Source organism: Elephas maximus, chromosome 15 (genome assembly GCF_024166365.1).
Source record: "Elephas maximus indicus isolate mEleMax1 chromosome 15, mEleMax1 primary haplotype, whole genome shotgun sequence".
NCBI lineage: Eukaryota > Metazoa > Chordata > Mammalia > Proboscidea > Elephantidae > Elephas > Elephas maximus.
In genome coordinates, this window is record NC_064833.1 from 50,819,241 (window position 1) to 50,839,513 (window position 20,273).

The 20,273-nt window shown below is 39.2% G+C and overlaps 1 protein-coding gene across 2 annotated transcripts in view; it reads right to left on the reverse strand.

Moving 5' to 3' along the window:
- LRRC69 (leucine rich repeat containing 69) overlaps positions 1 to 6,717 on the reverse strand; it is an 86,207-nt gene extending 79,490 nt beyond the window's left edge. For both annotated transcript variants that reach the window (XM_049854516.1, XM_049854515.1), the window contains exon 1: positions 6,535 to 6,717. In XM_049854516.1, coding sequence (XP_049710473.1) covers positions 6,535 to 6,717 — 183 coding nt within the window. The remainder of the gene's footprint in view (positions 1 to 6,534) is intronic.
- Between the last annotated feature and the right edge of the window lie 13,556 nt (positions 6,718 to 20,273).

Below are 20,273 nucleotides of genomic sequence, written 5' to 3' on the forward strand. Positions count from 1 at the left end.
CAATTAATTTTTTTTTTTTTTTAAACTATACCCTGACTTTTGTGGACTTTTTTTTTTTTTTTAAGTGTGAAGAGAGAAAACTGCCCAAATGTTCACATTTTTCTGTCTGGATTTAAATCACGGCCTGGCGATATGGTTTTGAAGCAAACTACTAGATCATTTGCTTATAATATGTATAAATGTGCTTGAGCTAGTATTTGAAGTATTAATCTTTAAATTTCTTAAAGATAGTGAATATTCCCATTCCTTATGAGTCACCAAAGTGTTTTGTTGTTGTTGTTTATACCCAAATAGTACAGAATATAGTGTCAGGTTCTATAAACTATTTAATAAAAATAATTGAATTAAATTAATGAGAGAAGAATAACATAGTGTTTACATTTCTGGATTAGCAATTCTATGGCAAGGTGTATATGGGAGCTCAGCATTATGGCTCACTCTGCTAGTTCTTACAAATGGTGTTTGTTAGGAGTCTGTGGCATATTTAATACCACAGTTCAATACATATTCCAAATGTTGCTTCTGAGTCCCACTGTCCCAGAAGGAATTTGTTTATTTGAACAACTTAGGCCAATTTTAAAATTATCATTTAATTTTTCAGTCACTTCCTAACAAATAGTGTCAAATTTCTCACCCTCGAAACAATTACAACTTCACTGGAATTTGAGGGGACATTGCCAAGGCCCAGCATGGCGTCTAATCACTAGGCATTTTACTGAAACCCATACAACCTCTAAACTCTGGCCACGTAGAGTCCAAAGTTAAACTCGGTGTCGTGGAATTGGCACATCCTGCTCATTCAATCTAACAGGGAATCTGTGATTGGCATTCATAGTAAAAGCATTAATTGTGACCTCCAAAAGCCATAATGCTGACCTCTCACACGTATCTTGGCCACGCACAGGCTAAGTCAATAACAATGCATTTCCTTTTATCTTCCTGTCAGAAGCTTCATAAATAAAGAATAAACAAGAAGCAAGGACAAGAGTTCAAAACTGCCAGAAAAGGGGAATTACAACACAAAATTGACATTCAGCTAGACTGCAAAACCTTACGTGTTTGGAAGAACTAAGCATTTGCATGTGTGGGTGAGTATTGTTGTTAGGTGCCGCCGAGTCTGTTTCAATTCAGTGATCCCATGTGACAGAGTAGAACTGCTGTAATTAATTGATTAGGCTGTAATCTGTACAGGAGCAGATCAACAGGTCTTTCTCTTGCAGAGCCACTGGGTGGGTTTGAACAGCCATCCTTTCAGTTAGCAACCCAGTGCTTACCCATTGCACTCCAGGGGCTCCTTTTGAATGAGGGTAAGGGCTAAAACTTTCTGAGTAACTAATATGGATAAGGCATTCTATATGAGTTAATGCTGACAGCAACCTTAAGAGCTAAGAACAATTAGGACCTTTTTGCAGATGAGCCCATTATGTAAGTTATTTCACATTATCCAGATGGCAAGTGAAAGAGGAAGGTTGGGTATATTCTAGACCAGACTGCTGAGGAAGCTGAAGTTCCAGTGGAGGTGCAGGAGTCTTAATTCAGGCTTGGGAAAAGACGGGGGGGCAAAAGAGAAGTGAAGCGAGCTTGGAGAGAGGGAACATGCTAGGTGTCCCTGTGCCAAGACAGCATGAGATAAATAAGAATGGATAAAGAATCTTTGTTTTGATTGAAAAAAAAAAAAAAACACAGGCTTACAAAAGAGGGGGTATTTCCTACTTGATAGAGGAAAAACAGATTCCCAATAGGTGGAGACAGGAGAAAGGAAAGGCTTGACGACCAGTACAGATGACATTAGATCCTTTCTGAGCTGCTAGAGGTAGAGAGTAAGACCCAGAATGCACAAGGAGGGAGACTGGGGTAGATTCAGCTCATGCTTGTTCCTCTTGTGTGCCTCTAGGTAACTCTTATCCTTCAGATCTTGGCTCACTTGTACTTCCTCAGGAACGCTCTCTCTGACTTCTCCGACTAGAGGCTCACATACCAAAACCAAACCCACTGCCATCAAGTCAATTCCAACTCAGCACAATATAATTCTCCTTTGTAGCACCTTTTCACAATTATAATTTTACATCTATTTGCGTGTTTAACATCACCCAGTAAACCTGAGAAGTGAGACACATGGTTATTTTTGTTCCTTTTTGTATGAGCAAATGATGGAGTGCCTAGTCCATTTCAGGCACATATTAACTACCTGCTGAATATATGAATGAATCAATCAATCAATCAATAAAGGGAGTTGATTGTGTTAGGGGTCATCAACAAGGACAGGAAAAGCATAAAAAGGAGAAACTAGGGATACAGTAACAGATTTACAAACTCTGCGTAGAGTGGGCCTTATTTACTGTCAATTGTTTATGGTCAAATAAAAAAACTATGTCAGAACATATATTCGTCTTGGCAACCACCCACATGAGCAGCTTAAGAGGAGCATTGCCGCACTGTCATTGAACCTTGTGATGCATGTCAACAATGCCACACATAATTAGAGATGATGGATTTTTGTTTCTTTTGGGATTCCAAAACTGTGGCTGCTCTACCTATGAGGGACCTATGACTCCATAATCACAGCATTGTATTTGGTTAAGCTGGGCTTTGACAACTGCTTCCTTCACATTCCACTAAAGCCTATATTAAATGGCTTACTAGGTACCAGGTCCTAGGGACAAGATATGGTCTCTGCCCTCAAGAGTTTTAAAGTGCTTCTTTGAAAATTGTTGACGTGCCAGCACGTCATCAATCACAGGCCAAATGCAGTCACCATAAATTACAGGACATTTACCCATTTCTTTTCATGTCATTAGAAATTAAATATTCCAGAGCTTCAGTAGTCAAATTAGCAAGGAGAGAGAGAAGAGAGATCTGTATTCTCTGAAGAAATCTCCCTCCCCCTATTTTGTCATTGTTGCCAGTTACACAATAATGGTAATACTAACCATAATAGCAAATACAATTTATTGAAAAATTTTTATGTGCCAGGATTGAAACTTTATATATATATAAATATTAAATTAAATCTCCAAATACGAAGGCAAGGGTCACATTTTGTTCACACCTGTATCCTCATTATTAGTAAAGGATATAAAGTATAGCAACATAAGAAAAAGTTCAAGCTAACTCTTGAGAAATACATTTGGAAATTTTATAGAAAGCTGTTAGAATAAGAATTATCTTTGAACTATGACATATACTCAGAAGAAAGACCCATTGCTGTCGAGTCAATTTTGACTCATAGCAACCCTATAGGACAGAGTGGAACTGCCCCATATGGTTTCCAACGAGCAGCTGGTGGATTCGAACTGCAGACTTTTGGGTTAGCAGCCGAGCTCTTAACTACTGTGCCACCAGGCTCCATGAAATACACAGTGCCAAAGTATAAAGGCCACAAGCACTGTATAGCATAAGTCCTTCATCGACATTTCAACTGAATGCCACATGTCCTGTCTCCTTTCTCTGCTTTATTTTTTATCTTTGCACTAATCATCACCTAATGTTGTTTATTTTGTTAATTTGTTTCTTACATTTCTTCTGACTAGAATGCAAACTCCATGAAGACAGGGATTTTCACCTGTCCTGTTCACCGTCCAACCATCAGTAACATAGATGGTGCTCAATATTTATTTGTGGATTGAATGAATGAAGGCAGAAATGGAGGCCTAGAGAGGTTAAAACTTCATTTAGCTGGCAAGTGCCTGATCCATGTAGGGCATCAGGACCTCCAAATTGTCTTCTAGGGTTCTTTTCAGCTCTCTCTGTTTTCTGAAACCTTTGTTAGATCTTTCTATTAGCAACTATAAGAATGACTGAGCAGTATTTCTGAACTGTGTGAGGAAACTAAATCCATTCTTTGAAGGTTTCGAGTACATTTATTGGAGCTGATTCTAGAACTTTCACTATTATATGGGAGAAATAGTTTTTGTTTTTTTTTTTTTTAATTCCACAACCTTGGAGACTATATAAGAGAAAAATTGCTACTTCACGAACAGCTAAACAACATCATGCCAGTGGCCTGCATCCAACTCATAAAGTGCTTTAGCAACAAACCACAAGAAACCTAGTTTCAAACAGTTGAATTCCTGGTAGTGTGATTTCTTCTTTAGAAATAAGAGCTGAGTTGAGCCAGCTCCCTATTAAGAATGTTGAGAGACAGCAAACAGAAGTCAAAATTTAGGACCACCCTTGAATAAGTAGAGTGAGGAGGAAAGTAAGGGAAGATACCACAAGAAGACAAAGGGGTGATAGAGTCTCAGACACTCCCCTCCCCCAGGACATACACTTGATAATCTTTGAGGAAAGAATATAGACATTTTTCAAACCTGCAAGGGCTCAAAAAACTTCTCTGCCACATACCCTGACTAGGCTGATATCTGGAGACATACTCCCGCAAAATAAAGGAGTAAACTAAAAAGGGGGATAATATGAGATGCCAAAAATAGTGAATCCATTTCAGGAGAGCTGCAAAAGGATGTCCTAGGATGACAGTATCCAGGAAACCTTGATAGCAATCAGCTTAGATTGGGCAAGAGGATGGGAGTCCCCTGGAGGGAAGTCTCTCAAGAAAAAAACAAAAGACACACATTTGACAGAATAAGGTTGAATTTGAAAGAAAATTAGGCTGTAATAAAAGCAAAAAGCAATATGAAACTCAAAGGGGACAAAAAAGCTACATAAAGAAGGGCAATATGAAACTCAAAGGGGACAAAAAAGCTACATAAAGAAGAAAATATAATTACAGTACATTAATTGACACTGTGTGAATATATTTATTTATTAACTATATCAATGTTAGAATTTTCCAACAGGCAAAGCAAATAAGGCTTAATCATGGTTATAAATGACCAGAATGTAAATGTTAAAAATCTTGTAAAAGTAAGCAGTTTGGCATCTGTGAGATGGAATAGGAGAAGAGAGTTGAAAGTGGACTACAGATGCTAATATTGTCATTTTACAAAGTGGTGGGTAAAAACAGTCTGTAGTTGATAAAGAAGAAAAAAAAGTGTGATATTGTTAAGTTTAAAAGATAGAGAAGCTAAACATAGTGATGTAATTATCGGGAGAATGAACGGGAGTCGCGTCTAAAATGAACAAATCAAGGAAACAAGACTTAGAAGTGGTTATACATGGAGATCAGCATTGGGGGTGACAGCAAGTGTGGCAGGAGATAATTACTTTTTATCATAAGGATCTTGTAACTTCATTTTCTAAAAAACAATGTGCTCTAATACTTTGATGGAAAAAAAAACTGTAAAAATAGAGGGAGAGAATGGGCTCATGGCTCAGCCAAATCCTAAATTATTTGGCATATTATCTTCTATGTCAAATTGTCCTTGTTAGGTTCCATCGAGTCAACTCCAACTCATGGTGACGCTGTGTGACAGAGTAGAACTAGCTCAGGATTTTCTTAGCAGTAATCTTTACAGAAGCAGGCAAGGATTTGGATATTTATGTTTGATATAAAGAGCCCTAGCAGTACAAATGGTTAAGCACATAGCTGCTAATCGAAAGGTTGGCGGTTCAAAACCACCAGCAGCTCTGTGGGAGAAAGATGTGACAGTCTGCTTCCACAGAGATTTATAGCCTCGGAAACCCTATGGGGTCGCTGTGAGTCAGAATCGGTTTGATGACAGTAGGTTTTGTTAAAGGGAGGAATTTGAGAGTATTATCCTATTTCTTGCAAAGACGGGGATACAGATTGCAAGCTCAAATAATTTCTTAACCCTGAAAGGAAAAAAGGTAGGTCAGGATAAGAAAATAGAGACTTTATTTTTTTTATAACTCAACTAAAAACTAGTGAGCTACAATGACTGAGCCACTTAGTTTCTTTTCATGCTAATGACAGTTTAGAAGTGAACAAAAGAGAAAATTACTAAATTAATATCCCTTGCCTTCTCTCAACCTCAAGATTTTTAGCAGCTGGAGTTTCATATTGTTAGGCAGAAATGTTTAACACAAGCATCTGGGATTCATTCATGTCAACTGTTGCTCTTTAAGAAGGATATTCTTTATTTAAAATATTAACCTTCATTTAAAGCCTACTTCAGAAGAAATGAATGTTCCCTCCTTCCCATTCCCTGCCAATACTCTATTTCAAAGTTCAGCCTGTTCTAGGAAATTGAAAAAGAATCTCCTCCCTACACCAGAAACTTCTCTGCATTTCATATGAAAAAGCTTCAGGACAGTCCCCAGAGTGACAGGCATATCCGGGATCCTCAAACCCACTTCCAGATGTAAGCCTCCAAGGTAGACAAGAAGGTCCAGACATCTGATCCTTTTCCAGATGATAGCCTCCAGAAAGATGAGTGTGGCAGAGACCTAATCCTCTGACTCCAGACAGGGGCCAAAGGGCACAGGAATAAGTTGAAACATCTTCTCCTTCTACCAGATGTAATTCCCTAGGGGAGAAAGCCTTCTGATACCTCTCCCACTGCACTTGACATTAAGTCTCCATAGAGCTAAGCACCTATGTATTACTTGTTCGGTCTCTTACCTCCTCTTTTCCTATTCTCCATCCTCAATTCATAAACATACGCTGTTTCTCACCTGGGTCAAGGCGCTTATCTCTGGGCACACTTTGGGGATTAGGTTATTTTGCAAGGCTAGAATTTTAAGGCCAGACAGTTTTTCTAATGCTGAGGGCATCTTTGTAATTTTCTTTCCATTCAGGGTAACAATTTTAGTGTTTTTACCACCCTTCAATGCTCCTACTAATAATCTCTCAGCCATGGGCTTCAAAGAAAGTAGATAATAGAGAGGGTAACCATTAGGGATTAGAGTTCTTAGAACTGGTGTGTCATGGAAGCAAAAACATTCTGAGATCTATGATGTTGAAGGTAGGCAGCATGAGATGGCTTTTGGTGTAAGAAGGTAGGTGATTCCAGGTTTGGGGCAGGAAATGTACAAGATGAGCCTAGGATATCTTGTTCCAGAGGCATGAAAAATATCAAAGGCTAATGAGGTCGCATCAAAAGGATACAGAAGCCAACCTCTAGGGGCTCCCACTGGTCTAGGATGGGAAATTTTGAGGATTAGAAAAAAAAAAAAAAAAACTTACTTATAATGCACTGAAACATATCAAAAGATAGTAAAATCTAAAAGTTCTTAATAGCATTTTCTTACAGAAATAAACCAATTTGATCACATTGGAGGTTGCTAAGGCACCAGTTCATTAATCTGAAAATCGATAAAGGGAAAAAACCAAGCGTTTGTTCTGCCTTTCCAGTACAAACTACAATTCAGTGTTAAAAGGGGCCCTGGTAGCACAATGGTTAAGCACTCAGTTGCTAACCAAAAGGTTGGCTGTTTGAACCTCCCAGCCACTCTGTGGGAGAAAGATGTGGCAGTCAGTTTCCAAAAAGATTTACACCCTTGGAAACCCTAGGGGGCAGTTCTGCTCTCTCCTATAGGGTCGCTATGAGTTGGAATTTACTCAACAGCAACGAGTTCAGTTCTACAACTCAGAGAAATCACATAGTCAATGAAGTTCTTACAGAAGTGAAACTGATAAATGAGGAAGGAGAAATAGATTTAGAAAAATCACGATTTTTGCAAATTCTAATGCAAATAGGAGCCCTGATGGCACAATGGTTAAGCACTCAGCTGCTAACTGAAAGGTCAGTGGTTCAAATCCACCAGGGAGAAAGATGTGGCAGTCTGTTTCCACAAAAATTCCAGCCTTGGAAACCGTATGGGGCAGTTTTACTTTGTCCTACAGGGTCACTATCAGTCAGAATCAATGTGATGACAGTGGGTTTTTTTTTTTTTTTTTTAATAAAATAATAGATCTTCACAAAGAGCATAATTGGATTGGCAAAACCATGAGGTGAAAGGCTGATGAGAAACTATCAGTAAAGGATCAGGCTAATAACCTGCTAATCAATTTTAGTATCATTAAAATTGAGACAATCCTGGGGTCTTAAACGCTAGCAAGTGGCCATCCAAGATGCATCAACTGGTCTCAACCCACCTGGACCAAAGGAAAATGAAGGACACAAGGTAATTACGAGCCCAAGAGACAGAAAGGGCCACATAAAGCAGAGACTACAACAGCCTGAGACCAGAACTAGATGGTACCCAGCTACAACTGATGACTGCCCTGACAGGTAACACAACAGAGAACCCCTGAGGGAGCAGGAGAGCAGTGGGATGCAGACTCTAAATTCTCATAAAAAGACCAGACTTAATGGTCTGACTGAGACTAGAAGGACCCCGGTGATCATGGCCTCCAGGCCTTCTGTTGGCCCAAGGCTGGAACCATTTCTAAAGCCAATTCTTCAGACAGGGATTGGACTGGACAATGGGATGGAGAGGGATGCTGGTGAGGAGTGAGCTTCTTGGATCAGGTGGACACTTTAGACTATGCTGGCATCTCCTGCCTGGAGGGGAGATGATAGGGTAGAGGGAGTTAGAAGCTGGCAGAATGGACATGAAAAGAGAGAGTGGATGGAGGAAGCAGGCTGTCTCATTAGGGGGAGAGCAATTGGGAGTATGTAGCAATGTGTATATAAATTTTTGTGTGAGAGACTAACTTGATTTGTAAACTTTCACTTAAAGCACAATAAAAATTTTTAAAAAAATGAGACAATCACATGCTATAAACCTCAAGATGTAATGCAATAAAAAGTGCATAGCACCACCTATGAAATATTCTTGCCTAAAAATGGAATCAATCTAATCATGTTTGTAGATCTAAGTACAGTTTACAGAAAATATCAGGAATAGAGAGCAAGTTAAATTAATCTCTGGGAAGAAGTCAACCAAATCTAGAATGTGGGCATTTTACAGAGCACATGACACAAAGTTTCACCAACAAATCAATGGAGGAGAGAGAGATTAAAAAAAGACTGTTATGGAATAAATGAAACAACCAAATAACCAAACACAATGGGTAGACCTTGCTTGGATTCTGATTTGAATAAAAATGTCTTGGAGGTAACTGGAAATGTGCTCACGGAATAGATATTAGTTAGGAATTATTGATAATTCTGTTATGTGTGATAAGAGCACAGTGGCAGTGGGGTTTTTCTGTGTTTGTTTTTTTTTTTAATTTTTTATTGCGGTTTGTGTGAAAGTTTACAGAGCAAATTAGTTTCCCATTCCACAATTTACATACATTTTGTTTTGTGACATCAACTGTAATCCTCTCAATGTGACAGGACTCTACCCACTCCCTGAGTTCTCTACGTTTGCCCATCTTTCCTGCTCCTTCCTGCCTTCTGAACTTAGTTTTTGAGCAATGCTGCCTTTTGGTCTGGTACAGTTGGTTGTTCTAAGGAGCGCTTTCCTCACAGGTGTTATTGTTCTCCGGGAATAGGTTCAGTTCCAGGTTTGAAGGGTGTCTTAAAGGCCATAGTCTCAGGGGCTCCACCATTCTCTATCAGACCAGTAAGTCTGGTCTTTTTTATAATTTGGAATTTTGTTCTACATTTTTCTCCCCCTCTGTTCAGGACCTTCTACTGTGATCCTGATCAGGGCAGTCAGTATTGGTAGCTGGGTACCGTTTAGTTCTTCTGATCTCAAGCTACTGGAGTATAATGTTCCTGTGGTTCATTACTCCTTTGGATTGTCTCTTTCAGACTGTGAATTCCTTCGCTCTTCTTTGTTCTAGATGAAAAGAGACCAATAGTTGTATATTAGGTGGTTGCATGCAAGCTTTTAAGACCCCAGTCACTACTCACCAAAGTAGGATGTAGAACATTGCCTTTCTGGACTACGTTACACCAATTGACGTAGATGTCCCCTGAGACTATGGTCCTAAGCCCTCAAGCCCAGTGACTCTGTCCCTTGAGGTATTTGGTTATGGCTAGGAAGTTTTCATAACTGTCCCTCCTGTGTACTCTACTATATGTTGTTATTGTTAGGTGCCATCAAGTCAGTTCCGACTCATCCCGACCCTGTGTACAAAGTACAAAACACTGCCTGGTCCTGCACCATCCTCGCAATCATTGTTATGCTTAAGCACATTGTTCCAGCCACTGTGTCAATCCATCTCGTTGAGGGTCTTCCTCTTTTTCACTAATCCTCTACTTTACGAAGTATGATGTCCTTTTCAGGGACTGGTTCCTCCTAATAACATGTACAAAGTATGTGAGATGAAGTCTCACCAACATTGCTTCTAAGAAGCATTTGGGCTGTACTTCTTAGAAGACATATTCATTCTTCTGGCAGCTTGTGGTATATTCCATATTCTTCACCAGCACCATAATCCAAAGGCATCAATTCTTCAGTCTTCCTTATTCATTGCCCAGCTTTCACATGCATGTGAGGTGATTGAAAACACTATGGCTTTGGTCAGGCACACCTTAGTCTTTAAAGTGACATCTTTGCTTTTTAAGACTTTAAAGAGATCTTTCACAGCAGATTTGCCCAATGCAATGCATCACTTGATTTCTTGACTGCTGCTTCTATGGGCGTTGATTATGGATCCAATTAAAATGAGATCCTTTACAACTTCAATATTTTCTCCATTTATTATAATGTTGCTTATTGGTCCACTTGTGAGGATCTCTGTTTTCTTTATGTTGAAAATGTAATCTACAGTGAAGGCTGTAGTCTTTGATTTTCATCAGTAAGTGCTTCAAGTCCTCTTCATTTGCAGCAAGCAAGGTTGTGTCATCTGCATATTCCAGGTTGTTAATAAGTCTACAATTTAAGCAGGGCTCAGTGGGGACAGTTTGTCTACATTCCTCTCGTCATCACGTGTGGTGATGGGGGCAAAAATCATGGAAAGGCTCACTCTTCCATGTTGGCTGGTAAATAATGGTTGTCGGCTGGGACCTTAGTTGGGGAAGTCAGTCATAACATCTACATGTAGCCTCTCAGTGTGGCTTGAGCTTCCTCTGAGCATGGTGGTGTGGTTCTAAGGGTGAGTGTTCTAAGACAGAAAGCAGAGTGGAAACCATGTTGTCTTTTATGACTTAGCTTCAGAATTCATGCAGCTTCACTTCTGCCACATTCTAGTCATTAGAAACACAAGTCACTGGGGCCAGCCCATGATCAAAAGTAGAGGAATTAGGCTTTGCCTCTTAATGGTGACAAAATTAAAAAAAAAAAATTTAAACTGTGGATATTTCAAAACTCACCACAGTCTGCCTTCTAGCCATGAGTTATTTATATTCTTCCCACACAGAACACAGAACCTCTCCCAAAACCCTTCATTTCCCAAAAGTCTCATCACCTATTTACAGCACCAGGCTCAGGCTTGAGATACAAGATTCTTGCCATCTAGATTAGGTCCAAGGGTAGATGTAGCTCCTCAGTGGCAGTTAGTTCCTTGAGTCCAGATCAAGTACAGCTCATATCGATCTGAAGACCTATGAACTAAAGACACAAATTTCCTGTCCCCAATTACCCAAAATATGATGATGGGACCCAATACAATAGATTTTCCAATTCAAAAAAGGGGAAAATGAGAGACACAAAGTAGTCACTGGTTCATAGCAATTTCAAAATCCAGCTAAGCACATGCCACCAGTTGCTTGATAGGGTTCAGTTCAACCTCGTGGGACAGGTCCTTGGCTCCTCGGTCTAAATTATCTTTCCTTTCTATAAAATACAGCCTATGACAGCTGAGTGCTTTTCTTAGCCTGCGTCCTATCCATAGAAGTCAAATGGCCCAAAAGCCCCCCACACACCCACCATTTTTTTTTTTTTTTTGGTAACAGTTGAGTTATAATACTCATACCCCACAGTTTTTCTATATAATTCACAAACCCATTTAAACTACTTCATTGTTTTTAGTATCCTCATTTTTTTACAGACTTATGCAATCATCACAATAAATTTTAGAACACTTTTATTACCCTCAAAAGAAACCTCATACCTTTTAGCAGTTACCTATCCTCCACCCCAGCCATAGGCAGCACATAACCCATTTCCATGTCTATAGATTTGCCTATTTCAGACATTTTATACAGATGGAATCATATAGTATTTGGTTTTATGTGACTGGCTTCTTCCACTTAGTATAATGTTTTTACAGTCCATCCGTGTTGTACTATGTACCAGTACTTCATTCTTTTTTACTGTAAAAAAAAAAAAAAATCCATCATATGGCTATATCACATTTTATTTATCCATTCATCAGTTGAAGGACATTTAGTTTATTTTTACATTTTGGCTATTGTAATGCTGTTACAATTTTTGTGTGAACATATGTTTTTATTTCTTTTGGGCATACAGCTAAGAGTCAAATTGCTGGGTCATTTGGTAACTCTCTGTGTAACCTTTTGTTTTTCACATTCCATTTTACATTCCTAAGAACAGTGTATGGGGGTTCATCTTTTCATTTTTTTTTAGTTCCTTTCAGTCCAAGCTAATATAATCCCTTTAAAAATCTTGTGGGTTTCTTTTGAATCAGTTTATAATTCACTTTATCGGACAAAGGCCACACCCACAAGTCTCTGAGATAGCCCTTCTCTAACTTGGGTTGCCACGTGAAACTGCTGTGGACAATAACCTTAATATTTTTAGAAGCCATAACATCTATTGAAAGGATCTGTGTGACAATATGTTAAACTCTCCTCAAGTTTTGGAAAGGGCTTTATAGCCGTGCTCTTGGCTTCATCTTTAGACCACATTTTCTTGACAGTTCCCTGGATTTGCTCTGTGTTGGAAGCCCATTAATTAAGCATCATTTCTTATCTGGAGAGGTGAAGAATGAGAAATGGTTTTATTTTTCAAACCCGGAAAGTCCTGGCTCCTTTATATCGAACAGTTCTTCTTTTTGCTTGTCTTTCTCCTCTTGGATTTTACTACAGGCAGCTAGAAGAATCCAGACAGCACCTTCAACAGGCTGACTAGAAATTTCCTTAATTAGAGCATTCATTTACAAGATATTTTTATTTTCCTCTTTAATGCTGCTGGTAGTGTTGCTAAACTTTTTGCCACTGTGTAACAGAAGCCACCTCTCTTCCAGCTTCAAATAATACTTTTCTCACCTTCGTTTAAACCTTCATCAACAGCCTCTTGGGGGGATATCAGGCTTCTGCTAATAGCCTCTTCAAGATCCTTCCAAGGACCTTAAAGTAAAAACAATCATTAATTTTATGACACAGAGTTTGTTGCATTTTTTAACACTCCATAACACAAATGAACATACCTAATTCCTACTATGACAGGGGCCCCCATGACAATTTCAAAAATTGTGAAAGCTGGAAAAATTCATGAAAAGCAGGAGTTTTTAAACACAGGTTATGGCAGAAGCCCATGCCCTTACTTGGTTTGTTTTGGCGAGTTTATTTTGTGAACAAAACATGTTCAGGAGCAAAGTTTTCTAACATGAGTAGATGCTTCATGTACTCTAGATCCGCTGCAGAAATTCCTGCTCTCCTGTAATAACAAAAGGTATTGGGTTTCTCTTGATTTCATTTTCTTTTTAAATATGGAAATGGAAGTTTTGATTAAAAGGGCTTTGGAGTCTCAAAGACTTGCCTTCTAGGGTCAGCCTTGCCACTTACTAGCTGTGTGGCTTAAGCAAGTTATTCATTGTCCAACTCTTCAAGTCTTATTTCCATTATCTAAAAAATAGGAACAAAAAACCAACCCGTCTTCCTGTGAGAATTAAATAAGCTCACGTATATATTTATACACTGATTGGCACATAGTAAGTACTCAAAAAAAGATAGCTATGTTTTGTTTTGTACAACCTCACAGCTTGCACATTCAAATCAAGTTCTCCATCTTTTAGTTAACAAATCTCAAATGTGCAAACCACCACTCTCAGAACTGATATGAGGTGCTGACATATGCCTATTGTACCAAGGACCTGTCTCCCTGCTGCCACCTGTGCTCTAGTACCTTCTTCTTTACCCATCACTACTTCAACTTCTCACTTACATATCTGAGCATGCTCTCATTAGAAGGGTTCAAATAAGGGACAAGGTGAGGTTCTGTCAGAGAGGCTGTGCAAATAACTCTCACATTGGTTATGAGGCTGGGAATGCATTAGTGATTCACGGACTTTAAAAGAGGAAATGAGTTATGAGTAATATAGAGTTATCAACTCTTAATATGCCAAGTAAGGTCACTTTTTAAAAAATTCATTCTCATAATAAAGATCAATAATGAATTTGCAAAACACCTCACATGGATGAATCTGGAGGGCATTATGTTGAGTGAAATAAGTCAATCACAAAATGACAAATATTGTATGAGGTCACTATTAAGAAAACTCTAGAAAAAGTTTATATACAGAAAAAAAAATCTTTGATGGTTACAAAGGAGGGGAAATCACTAACTAGATAGTAGACAAATGTTAACTCTGGTGAAGGAAAAAACAATATACAATATTGGGGAACTCAGCACAACTTGACCAAGGCAAAGTCATGGAAGCTTCTGGGCACATCCAGACACTTTAAGGGACTTACTGGGGCTGAGGGCTAGGGACCATAGTCTTAGAGGACATCTAGGTCAAACGCATAACATATTTCATAAAAAAAATGTCCTACATTCTACTTTGGTAGTAGCATCTGGGGTCTTAAAAGCTTGCAAGTGGACATCTAAGATTCATCTATCAATCCCAACTCATCTGGAGCAAGGGAGAATGGAGGAAACCAAAGATACAAGGAAAGTATTGGTGCAAAGGACTAAAGGATCACATGAGCCAAAGCCTTCACCAGCCTGGGCCCAGAACTAGATGGTGCTTTGCTACCACAACTGACCACTCTGACAGAGATTGCAATAGAAGGTCCCAGACAGAGCAGGAGAAAAATGTAGAACAAAATTCAAATTCACAAAAAAAGACCAGAATTACTGGTCTGATAGAGACTAGAAGAACCCCCAAGGCTATGGCCCCCGAACACCCTAACTCAAAACTGAAGCCAGTCCTGAAGCCCACCTTTCAGCCAAAGATTAGATAGGCCTATAAAACAAACAATAATACACATAAGGAATGTGCTTCTTTGTTCAGTCAAGTATACGTGATCAAATTGGCAACATCAGCCCAAAAGCAAGGACAAGAGGGCAGGAAGGGACAGGAACCCCTCTTCTAAAAGAATCTATAAATTTCCTTAAATTGAATAAATTTGTTTTATGAAAAACTCAATCTCTTATACTAAATTTTATTTTGCTAATGGCATCAGCTTACATGCCAACATTGAATTACCACTAAGTTGGATTCTACTAAACACACACACAGAACCCTCTATGAAAAATTAAACATGCAAAAACAGAATAAAGTAACCAATCAAAATAAAAAGCAGATTCGAAAAGAGAACACTGAAATAAAACCAAACCCAATAAAATATCTAAACACCTACAAATCTAACCAAGGAGGGAATAAAAGAACCAAAAAGGGAAACATAAAAGGGAATGTTTTAATGCTCAGACTTTTGGCTTGGGAACTGGGCATTCTTTTTTAATTTTATTGTGTTTTAGGTGAAAGTTTATAGAGCAAATTACTTTCTCATTCAAAAATTTATACACAAGTTGTTTTGTGACATTGGCTGCAATCTCTGCAATGTATCAGCAGTCTCCACTTTTCTACCCCAGGTTCCCCCTGTCCATTCATCCAGATTTCCTGTCCCTTCCTGCCCTCTCGTCTTTGCTTTTGGGCAGATGCTACCCATTTGGTCTCATATACTTGATTGAACTAAGAAGCACATTTCTCACGTGTGTTATTGTTTGTTTTATAGGCCCATCTAATCTTTGGCTGAAAAGTGGGCTTCAGGAGTGGCTTCAGTTCTGAGTTAGCAGGGTGTGCGTGGGCCATAGTCTTGGGGGTTCTTCCAGTCTCTGTCAGACCAGTAAGTCTGGTCTTTTGTGAATTTGAATTTTGTCCTATATTTTTCTCCCGCTCTGTCCAGGACCTTCTGTTGCAATCCCTGTCAGAGCAGTTGGTGGTGGTAGCTAGGCACCATCTAGTTCTGGGCTCAGGCTGGTGGAGGCTCTGGTCATGTGGTCCATTAGTCTTTTCGACTAATATATTTTCCTTGTATCTTTGGTTCTTCTTCATTCTCCTTTGTTCCAGACAGGTTGGGACCAATAGATATATCTTAGATACATACACATACCTACCTGTTGCCTTCGAGTTGATTGTGACTCATAGTAACCCTACAGGACAGAGTAGAACTGTCCCATAGGGTTTCCAAGGAGCAGCCGGCAGATTCAAACTGCCAACCTTTCGGTTAGCAGCTGAGCTCTTAACCACTGTGCCACCAGGGCTCCATAACTTAGGTGGCCTCTTGCAAGCTTTTAAGACCCCAGACGCTACTCACCAAAGTAGGGTGTAGAATATTTTCTTTAGGAACTATGTTATGCCAACTGGGAACTGGTATTCTTGCTTGAAACAAGAACTATAAGTTGGCAGACCAGGCAGGGACGGTGATGGGCAAACTGAAATAATAAATGCCCTGTCAAAAGCTGACAGCCACTACTCAGCTTCCACGGACCACTGCCCTGAGGAAATGCTGTCTCAGTGTAGCCACCTCCTCTAGTTAATTTTTTGAGGAGCTGAAAATATGGATTTTAAGTGATTTTTTTGGTTTTTAAATGCTACCAACTAATTCACTTTTTTTAAATCACTACACAGGCCAAACAAAATACATCTCTGAGCCCCATTCAGTCTACCAGTTTGAAAGCTTATGGGTAGCATGAGATAAAGAGGGTTAGGCATAACACTCCAAAGGATGATCAGAGAAACAGATGCAGCACATAAAAGAGCCCAGAAGAAGGAACCAGGAAAGAACAGTGTTAAGGAAAGAGAATTCAGGAGGGAGTGGTTTTCAGAGGAACAGAAGAGGCTAAACTCAGGCTGTTGTGGGCTGAAGAATATGAGAAATACCATTAAGCACAGTATTGGTTTAAAAAAAATCCCAAAATATTAATATATATTTATAATTCGAACTCACAAAGTCAAGTGGTATCACTGGAGTCCTGGTGGCGCAGCAGTTAAGTGCTCAGGCTGCTAACCAAAAGGTCTGCAGTTTGAATTCACCAGCCAAGTGATGTCATTATTCAGCAATAATTTTTAAAAGATTTATAGATATATTACAACACACACAAAATATTTCTAAAAAGCTCTTGGGTATTCTTTGTGGAACTGAGGAAAGATACGTTTTTTTAATTCACCCACAATATCAAATAAGGTTAAGGATACGTGCAAGAACCAAACGTGATGAGCTCTGTGATGATCAAAATCTCAAGAGCTAAATTCTAAACAGAATATAAATGTCAAATTTGGAGATATCAGGCAGGAAGCAAGACAGAAATACTAGAAGGATTTTTAACTTATCTCAGAAGTTTCCCTTCTCTCTAAATGGCCTACAAGCTACTTAAAATTCCTGTACGCTGAGCAGCAAGGGCAACGGTGAAACCTCCACTCATTCTATCATCCCGAAGCTCTGCGTGTGAACCACCTTGACAATCTTACTTTTCCAAAGGAGATCAATACCCTTTCCATCATGGCTCTGCCTCCAGGTCACACGTAGATGACAAAACAGCAAAATAATAACCATTAATCTCATATTCACCATAAATTATATGGCATATGCTAAAATGAGAGATGCATTATCTAAACCTTCCCGTTTATCTTTACAGTTCTATTATAAGGTAATTATTATTATTCCTATTTTATAAGGAACAAACGGGAGCTCTGAGAGGTTAAATATAATTGCATGAACTTAAATAGCCAGTAGGAGCCCTGGTGGTGCAATGGTTAAGAGCTCAGCTGCTAACCAAAGGTTGGCAGTTCGACTCCACCAGCCGCTCCTTGGAAACCCTATGGGGCAGTTCTACTCTGTCCTACAGGGTTGCTCTGAGTCTGAATTGACTTGGGGGTAATGAGTTTAAATAGCAAATAAGTGCTAGGGGTCAAGTTTTCAAGTCTAGGTCTAACCTCAAATGTCAGTATTTGCAGTTCGCGTGCAGCGATCCTTAATTGTCTTCACCAAATATCCTAGCTCCCTGCCATCAGGACACCTGGTAGGACTGCACTCTGGCCACTCTCCTCTTTGGGTAATATGGGAGGCCACGTGACTAAATCTGGCCAATGAATTGAAATGAGATGTGTCTCTTCCAGGCCATAGTGTTCATTTGCTGGAGGGAGACCCTCTAGATTGCTCTCTCCTAGCAAAATTTAAGAAGGTGATAACTCCAATAATGTTGATTTCAGAGTGTAGACATGGAGCAGAGCCCCCAGTCAACTTGCAATAGAAAAGTAGCACATACAAGAAATATTCCTTTTTTGGGAGCCACCAAAATCTTCATTACCACAGGATAACCAAGTCTCTTATGACTACTACCACAAGTCAAATAAACACATCTCAGTAGGTATGGATACAACATGAAGAGAGAAGGAAAAAGAGAGTTAAGGTTCACCGACTTCCAAAGAGAGTTCACGTAAAGTCTGGCATTCGGCAGCTGCCATGGTCACAAAAGGCGGATGATAACCCTACCTAGTGCCTAATTTTTGTTCTAAAAGGTTTCATTGGAACTTCTCAAGTTCTCAACTAATTTTCAGCTGGGGACAATTTTGTCCCCAAAGAGACATTTAGCAATGCCTCAAAACATTTTTTGTTGTCACAACTCAAGAGGGGGGTACTACTGCCATTTGTTGTTGTTAGGTGCCATTAAGTCGGTTCCAACTTGTAGTGACCATGTGCACAACAGAATGAAACACTGCCCGGTCCTGTGCCACCCTCACAATCGTTGCTATGCTTGAGCCCATTGTTGCAGCCACTGTATCAATCCATCTCGTTGAGGGTCTCCCTCTTTTTTGCTGACCATCTACTTTACCAAGCATGATGTCCTTCTCCAGGGACTGATCCCTCCTGATAAGATGCCCAAAGTATGTGAGACGTAGTCTCGCCATCCTTGCTTCTAAGGAGCATCCTGGTTGTACTTCTTCCAAGATAGATTTGCTCATTCTTTTGGCAGTTCATGGTATATTTAATACTCTTCACCAACACCACAATTCAAAGGTGTCAATTCTTCAGTCTTCCTTATTCATTGTTCAGCTTTCACATGCATATGAGGCAATTAAAAACACCATGGCTTGGGTCAGGCTCACCTTAGTCCTCAGGGTGACATCTTTGCTTTTCAATACTTTAAAGAGGTCTTTTGCTGCAGATTTGCCCAATGCAATGCATCTTTTGATTTCTGGACTGCTGCTTCCATGGATGTTGACTGTGGATCCAAGTACAATGAAATTCTTGACAACCTCAATGCTCTTAGTCCAGTTGTGAGGATTTTTTATTTCTTTATGTTGAGATGTAATTGGCATTTAGTAAGTAGAAATCAGGGATGCTCCTAAACATCTCACAATGCAAAGGCCAGTCCCTCTCAATAAATAATTATCCAGCTGAAAATATTAATAGTGCCACAGTCGGGAAATCCTGATCTGGTATATAACCTTTCCAATTTCAAGAAAGAAAAAAAAAAGTATGCCCAATTCAAAAATAGCAATTTATTTATTTTTTAATGAGGTCATTAATTTTGCTCATCACTCTAGCATTGAAGTTTTTGGTATAATTCCCATGCTAACAGTGGATTGGTTGAAATTATATACAATATATAGAACTTTCCTTTTGTCAAGACAAGGGTGACCCAGAAAAGAAAAATCAGGAGATAGATTACCAACCATCCCTGATCAGAAAAAAAAAAAAGATCAGAGACCTGATAAATTCAGCAGCCTTGTAGAAAGGCAGTAATTTGTTTCAGTAAGGTATAATAGCCATACTGATCATACTGAAATAAGACAACTATAAACACCCCTCTGGTCAGTATACTAAGTTTTTAATATTTCCCTGAACTGATTTTCCTTATTTTAGATTAGGCTTACTTCTTCTCTTCAATCAACAAAAAGACCTGAAGAATTCACCCATGGAGAAGGTAAACTGCAAAACAGGCCTTTTGTGAGCAAGCATAATTCTAAGTCTCTCTGTTCCCAGTGGTCTCATAGCCTAACTGCAACTCCCTGGTCATATATCCTATCATTTCAATTGGCATTTTGAGACTGCCAACATACATTTACTAAGCACCTAAAATAAGCCAGGCAACGTGTGAGATACTGTGAGAATAGTCCACATTTAATTCCTGCTTCGCACTTAAAGACTAGGTGAAAAATAGATAATAAACAACTAAATATAACTAATTACAAATGTGTAGGTACTACAAAGAAATTCATTAACCAGAGTACTCCACACAGCCCAGGTCAGGGGGGTCAAGGGAGGTTTGCCTAGGTAGGTGCTATTTTAGCTGAAGCCAGAAGTAAGCTGGGTAAAGTAGGCTGAATGAAGCATTCCAACCAAGTACTACGTATTCCAACTACCAAGCATGGTAATTCG